The sequence below is a fragment of the Siphateles boraxobius genome, unplaced genomic scaffold, assembly GCF_051911475.1.
Source record: "Siphateles boraxobius isolate OS27281-9 unplaced genomic scaffold, OSU_SipBor_1 9, whole genome shotgun sequence".
Taxonomy (NCBI): domain Eukaryota; kingdom Metazoa; phylum Chordata; class Actinopteri; order Cypriniformes; family Leuciscidae; genus Siphateles; species Siphateles boraxobius.
Window position 1 is genome coordinate 28595662 of NW_027509219.1, and position 7234 is coordinate 28602895.

Sequence of the window (7234 nt, forward strand, 5' to 3'; positions counted from 1 at the left end):
GGCCAGTATACTAATACAGCTACTGATGTCTCAATAAAATTGATTTTTCTTATTCAATTTGAAACATTTTTGAAAGCTACCAATTTTAGCATTTATGAGGCTTAAAAAAAAACTTTTAATTTAAGTGAACTTAACCCATAATAAATGTCTTATCTACCTGTCTTATAGGTTGGTAATATACATAAATTGAATAGCTATCAAACAGCCTGCACTGCATAAATTCTAAATGAAATCTAGATTAATCAATATTAAAAGCTAACAAAGTCCTTTAGTCAAGAGCAGTGAGTAATTCTATCTGTTCTCTTTGTTCTTTCATCAACATTAATGACAGACAGCATTAGTGGCTGCTGTCCCTTTAAGACCATCCGCTACTGCACATGATGCAAATCTGACACATCCCATTCATTTAAGATTTAATTTAACTCATTTAAGACTCTTCTTATGAGGACACTCGACAAAACTGACATTTTGGCATAATTGTGTGTGTTATTGTTCAGTCAAGCGTGAAAGAGAACTCAATTCTGGTGCGCGTCTTTCTGTGTGTTTGTGACATTTAGACAGGACATTCACAGACAGCGGTTTCTCTTTTGTCTTGTCATGCTTGAATGGTTTAAAAGTATTTTCATGAATAAGGGCATGATTATATAATGTAACGCTAGCCAAAGGATCCTGGGGAAAAAACGGGGAAAAAATGTATTGCATGGGTTAACGCATTAACGTTGACAGCACTAATTATAATATATATATATATATATATATATATATATATATATATATAATATATATTGTGTAGATTTATGTTTCATGCACCTAAAGTTGGTAGTGCTTCTTTTGCAATGAAACTTTCATTCTTTTTTAACTTCCTCTTTTACCATTTCTTTTTGTCCATTTCCTCTTTTCTCTCTTCTCTTTCTGTCTCTTGATCTCAGACCCTCAGGAAGTGTTGCAGGCGATGAGAGGTTATGTCAGCAGTTTTTTCGGATGCAGGGCCTGTGCAACTCACTTTGAGAGTATGGCCCTGGAGAGCATGGATCATGTGACCTCGCTGTCTGCCGCTGTCCTCTGGCTGTGGTCTCGCCATAACCAGGTCAACAACCGCCTGGCAGGTCAGTATTTTCAGTGTAAACAAATGTTAAGTGTTAAAACTTAACGACTAACACTTAACATGCATACAGTGGCCCCAAAAATAATTTTGAATAGGGTTTTGAAATTTATTTTAACTTAAAATTAGAAAATACACATTTAAATTTATTTCACTGCATTTTAAAATGCCATTTTTGTGAACCATTGGAGTCATTGGGTGTCAGGGTTATATTTAGTGGATGTATGAAGTCAGTTCCCCTCAAGTTCACACAGGCGTCCTAGCAGAGTAACAGAAGGAGTCATTCGTCAAATTTAGCTATGGACATACTCATGTGAGCAGAAAGTGTCAATACTTTTTGTGTTCATTTTGAACAGTATATCTATCGGCTATCATTTCATAATTTAAAACATAATAGACCTTTTTTGACAAGTTTATTTGTACTATTTCTGTACAATAGGTTCCACATGGTATGGCTTTTAAGTGTGTACAAATAATCTTTAACCATGGATAGTATTCAGTCCTGTCCCTCCTGGCCATAATATAGAGCAGGAGAAAAGAAGAGAGCACACCAGGAGTTTTTGGGTGGATTTTCCCTCTCCAGAGCACCAGTGCAGCTTCTTCCCTTTAAATCCCTTTAATTCGACGATCCTCTGGGCAGACACCAGCTGTCCTCTTCTCTTCTATCCGTCTATCTCTCTTTTTCTCTATCCCTCCACTTACATGCATTCTTTTTTTCTATTTCTCACACCTTCTGTTGCTCCCCTTTTTTTATTTTAGCATTTTGTTTTTAGTTATTTTATTTTGTTTTGTAAGTCACTTTGGATAAGAAGGGTCTGCTGAATTAATTAATTAAAATCTAAAAAAATATATTTTATTTCGAAGTTGTACTCGTTTATTGTTCTGATAAGAACATTATTACCTTACAGTTTTAATAAGAATTCACTAATAAAAGTGACTGCAAAGAACTGTCTGCAGAGTTGACATTTAATAAATAAAAATCGTAGTCATCTCTCTGACAACTTGTCATCGTGCACGGCTGTTGTCCAGAAGAGCTATAAAGGGAGTTAGTTGCCTCTCTTCACACTTGCTTAATTCATTTGTTTGTCCTCTTTTGATGTCTCCTGCCTCTTTAGCGTCTGTTCCGTTTTACCAGCCATGAAGTCATGAATAATTGGACAAAAGTCCCCCCATGTGTGTCCCCCTATGGCTCTTCTGTGTCTCGGGGTCCCCTGTCACTTCTGCTGATTAGGTCTTACTGTCTCTTGTGTCCCGGGAGAGCCGTTCCTGTCGCTTGACAATTGATACAGCAACAGTGTCTCCTGCCTGGGGCACGCGGCCCTCTATTCCCCAGACGCCTGGGACAGCAGGTGGCACACGCCACGCCGCCAGCATCAAGCCTTCCTCTTCTTTGTAATCTCTGGCCCAAGTGGCTAACTCAGAGTGTGTGTGAGGTGGGTGGCACTCCCCCCTCCTCCTCCTCCTCCCACCCTCCAACACCCCTTACTCCTCTCGGTCCCCAAGCGGGACCCTCCTTCTCCTCCTAATCGTGAGCCTCTTTAGTAGTTCCCTCCCATCTCGCACACAAACACACAGCTAACCAGCCATGAATAGTGGCCTATTAGTATCACTGCTGCACAATTATTTTAACTGGCCTAAAGGCCCAAGCAACAGGCCTCAGCCCAGCGCTGCTGCCAACTTGTCGAGGGGGAGATGTCTACAGAAGGAAGACAAATAAGTTTCATGGTTGCCAGATCAGGTCGGGTATATTGCATTGTGGCATATATTATTTCACTGCATTTTTTACATACTACAAAATTAGGAGGAAATGAGTCAGAGTATAGTAGTTCTAAACATGCCTCTTGTTTCCTTTCTCTTCCCGTGTCTCTCCAATTCCCTAGTTTCTATGGTTCTTTTGAAAATCCCAAGAAGAGGTTTAGCCTATGCTGTATGTTTCTTTTGCATTTGTTAAGTAAGTCCTCCAATCCACCCTTCATCTGAACACAGGAGCCCTGCCCACCCATAGGCACTCATGTTCACTCACACTTACCGGAACTGTCCTACGTGAGGACTCCTTATCCCTATTCACACGCATGCATATTAATGCCCGCCCCAGCAAGCTTTTGTGTCAATGTTAACAGTGCTACAGCTGAAGTCACCTCTGTGCTGAAGGCCTCTATGATTAAAAGTAAGATCTTCATAGGCATTGCATCACATCACAGCCAGAAATGAGTGCTGTCACAATGCAAGGCATAAAGACCCCTGGGTTCCTCTAGACGCATAGTAAAATTGATGTATCTCTTATGTAAAGTGCGGTATGCAGAGTACGTCCATACATGCATATATACATCAGATTAATCTACGTAAGAGATGGGGGAGGGATGTAAACTAACTGCTGCTTCCACCTCTTGTAGTGTCCTGGCCACCTCCTGACATCCGCTGCAAGCAATTTATTAGCGGATGCCTCCGTCCGGGTGGCTTTTGGGGGAGGGAGGAAAGGAAAACATCTGACGGGAAAAAAATAGTAATTCATTAGAGGGAGAGCTGCAGCCCAGAGGTGCTGGCTTTCATATTCAATTTGGAGATGGTGGCATGTTCATAGGGGGTGTGAAGAGAAGAGGCTGGTGCGTGTGCATGTGGATGGGGAGGGGTGTGTTGTTCACCCCAACCTCATCTATTATCTTCACGATCCTCCCTCTGGGAGAGCCCACAGGTCTATTGATCATGTCTTTAGACCTGTCACACACACACTTAGTTCTTACAGCACCTCAAGGTTGGGCAAAATTCAGAATTTTTAATGACAGGAAGAGGAATTGCAATAGAAATTCAAAAGTTACTCAACCATTTTTTCATCTGGTTTTGCTACATTTTGGCTAATTATGCCCAATTACTTTCTGATATACAAAATGATTTTTGTTCTGAACTAATTAAACCAATTTTAATCCACAAAATATTGTTTTCCGATACTTTTATAAAACTAAATATTTACATCAACATTTGAAATTAATGATCATATAATATATTAGGTAAATTAGAACATTCTGGGAAATGAAGTGTTATTCTCCAGGTATATGTTAAGCTGTCAACTAACATAATTGATTTAATTTGGGCTTTTCCCACTAAACTTAACCCTAAATTAGATCATTTGTCTTATTAACCTGGGTTAAAGCCAGTTTTAACCTTGGGTTAAGCAATTTTTGACACTTGTAAATGGGGATTAGCAGGTGAATCTCATGAAAACATGTCCAGGTCACATTAAAATATAAATAAATAATAGATTTAATATAAATATTATATATAAATGAAGCCTTTTGTAGTGGGAAATTATATGGAATTATTTTCAGAACAATTGAGCATGTTTCACCCTCAAATTCTCATTGTTTTAATACATGCAGACAATTTACTTTTGAGTTTTTTTTTTTTTAAATGTCCATTCTTAATTATTGTTCTCATTTGGTGCTTATTAATTTAATAGTTTTATTTAATGTATTAGAAACAAAATACAGTCTTTTTTTTATTTAAAACAGGATAAATGAAAGGTTTTACAATAAATACTACTTTGATGTATAAATGTTTTACAATTTACATGAAATATTATTGTTGTTGCATTTTAATACAGTAATGAGAATGAGATTTCTTGTTAAATAGGCTTCAAAAGAATTACTTTGGATTAACAATTTCAGGTGTGAAAGTTGTGATTTAGTAGTTCATTGTCAAAACTCCTCTTTTGATTTATGGTTGACTTGGTTTATGAAACTCCTCTCTTCACTGCTTATGAATTCTGAAACTGATGATGGCTGTTTTTCTGATCTTACACAGGAGAACTCAGTGAGGACCCTTATTTCCCTAAGATTCAGTGGCCGTCTCCGGAGTTGTGTCCTAGCTGTCATGGTGTAAAGAGGACCGGTGAGCACCACTGGTACCAGGAGCAGGTGCTGACCTTCCTCCGAAACTACTTTTCTTCAGATCACATTCTGATGGACTACCTGCAGGACGAGACACAGGCTCTCATCCATCAGAGGAACCGACTTGCGGCCGCTCGGATGGAGAATGAGGCCAGGCGTGGGATGGAACGGAAAGCTCGAGAGGTCCTGGACAACCACCCTGCCGAAGAGCCTCAAGAAGAGGAGCAGGAGGAGGAGGAGGAGGAGGAAGAGGAAGAGCCAGCACTGGAGGAGCAGGCCGGTGAGCCGTACCCTGCGGGGCTGGAGGGAATGGGGGTGCCTGGAGCAGACACAACCGATAACCAGGCACCGCGGGAGAAGCCACAGCTGCCGCAGTCCCAACACAAGCCAAGAATTGTGGGATTGAAACTACGGGAGCGCCAGGAGGATATAGTAGACCTGGATTCCTTTGTAAGCCAACACTATAAAGTCAAAGCCCTTCAAGCTGCAGCCATGTCTGGCGTAGTGCGACGGAGGAGTCTGCAGAAGAAGGAGGATGCAGAAGACCTCCAGTTCGAGGGAGGCTGGAGAGTGAAGCGAGACCTGGGAAGTCAGGAAGAGAACCTCTGGATGGAACCGTACCCCAGACCCCAAAGCAAGCGCTGGATGTCCCTGCTCAGCGTGGGATTCTCCAGGCTGGATGTGAGCCTGTGTGTCCTGCTGTACTTCCTCTCCACCATGTGTCTGCTCGCCATGTACCTGTATTTTAAACTAAGGATAAAGCTACGACGGGCTAAATTGTCTCTGGCCTAGAGCATCGCTCCAGCGTAAACTTTTAATTTTAGCTGGGACGACCAAATCTCGCAAGCTGTGGCTACTAGAGAACCTGACAGCTTCAGTGCCAAAGTAACGATTCACAGAAATTGAGAGATTACAAAGTATTGTTTTTGATTTTATGGTAATTAACAAGGTAATGCGAAAAAATGGCAAAGTCTCATTTTACGGACCCGCCACTTGTCCATGAAGGTCTGCTTGTGGTCTGAATTTTTTAAAAGATGTTTTGCATTCTTAGAAGCATCTGATGATGACAATTTTGTTTTTATTAATGTCTTTATTTGTTTATCCTACAAAATTTGTTTTTATATGACCACTCAAATAAATCTGCTGCACACATAATTTTTAAAAGCTCCAATCATTTTGTATAATATCCTTGAAACATAAAAGTTTGATTTAAGAAATATTTTTGTAAAATATTGCCCTTAAGTAAAATCATTAAATCTTTCTAAATCTATATTTTTTTTTTATTTGTAGCAGTGCTGTGATTGTGGTTATAATGAAAATACACCTCTGTATGTGTTTAAACCATTTTAATTGTGTCGTTATCTCACTGCCTGTTCATTTACTGTGCCTTCCTGATCAAATGATTTTTGATTGAAAAAGTGTTTTTTTTTTTTTTTTACAAAAATATTTTGAGATTTGAATGTGTATTAAAGAGCATCTCTACAACCAGTATCTTAAACAATCAGAATCACAGAAATGATGGTTTGTGCCTGTTAGGTAAGCAAGTGCTTTGCTGGGTAAAATCTGATTAAAAATATTTTTTCTAAAAACGTCTTGTATCGTTTTTAAAACTCCAGTTGTAGTTGGTATTAGATACTTTGCTTTTTTTAAAGCCATGTTGACATATCATTTCCAGTGTCTTTAAAACTTATAGTTAGTGTGCATCACAAACTAATCCTGTCAGTTGAATAAGTAACGTCTGAAATACGCTACACAACTTTTGTCCAGATTTTTGCAGTCTGGAGTCAGCCCTAATTGCAGATTTTGGGCAGTCTGAGTCGACAGATTTCATGTAGTGTGATGGCAACTAACTCCGGTTTTGGAACACATTGTTCTCATTTGTTTAATCATATCATCCCCAGTTTTTCTGTGTAGGCATTTACAAAGTCGGCCAGTGTTTGATGACTAGTGTTTTGAAAAATGTTCAGAATTTAAGTCTTGGAGTGTAGCCATTCCTGAAGATTTTACTCATTTCTCAATCAAACGCTGTGACAGTAACCGTTCGTGATACACAATGACTTTAACATCTTTGTCATCATAGCCTTTCCAAAGCCTGAGCATCATTCATCCTATCGGTGTCCTCAGTGCTGTGTGCGTTTGTCTCAATGAAAAGATCATGTGTTTCGTTTAAGTGTGTCTTGGGTGAGAAGTGGTCGGGGAAGGGGTGAGCTGACCCGTGGGTGGAAGAACTAGCCTGTTGCCATCTGGT

The 7234-nt window shown here is 39.6% G+C and overlaps 1 protein-coding gene across 1 annotated transcript in view; it reads left to right on the forward strand.

The window, feature by feature from the left end:
* Window positions 1-6575, forward strand: part of qsox1 (quiescin Q6 sulfhydryl oxidase 1) — a 30418-nt gene extending 23843 nt beyond the window's left edge. The window contains exons 11-12 of the mRNA XM_077224251.1: window positions 930-1106; window positions 4901-6575. Of these exons, the coding sequence (XP_077080366.1) occupies window positions 930-1106; window positions 4901-5778 (1055 nt within the window). The 3' untranslated portion in view covers window positions 5779-6575. The remainder of the gene's footprint in view (window positions 1-929; window positions 1107-4900) is intronic.
* The last annotated feature ends 659 nt before the right edge of the window (window positions 6576-7234 follow it).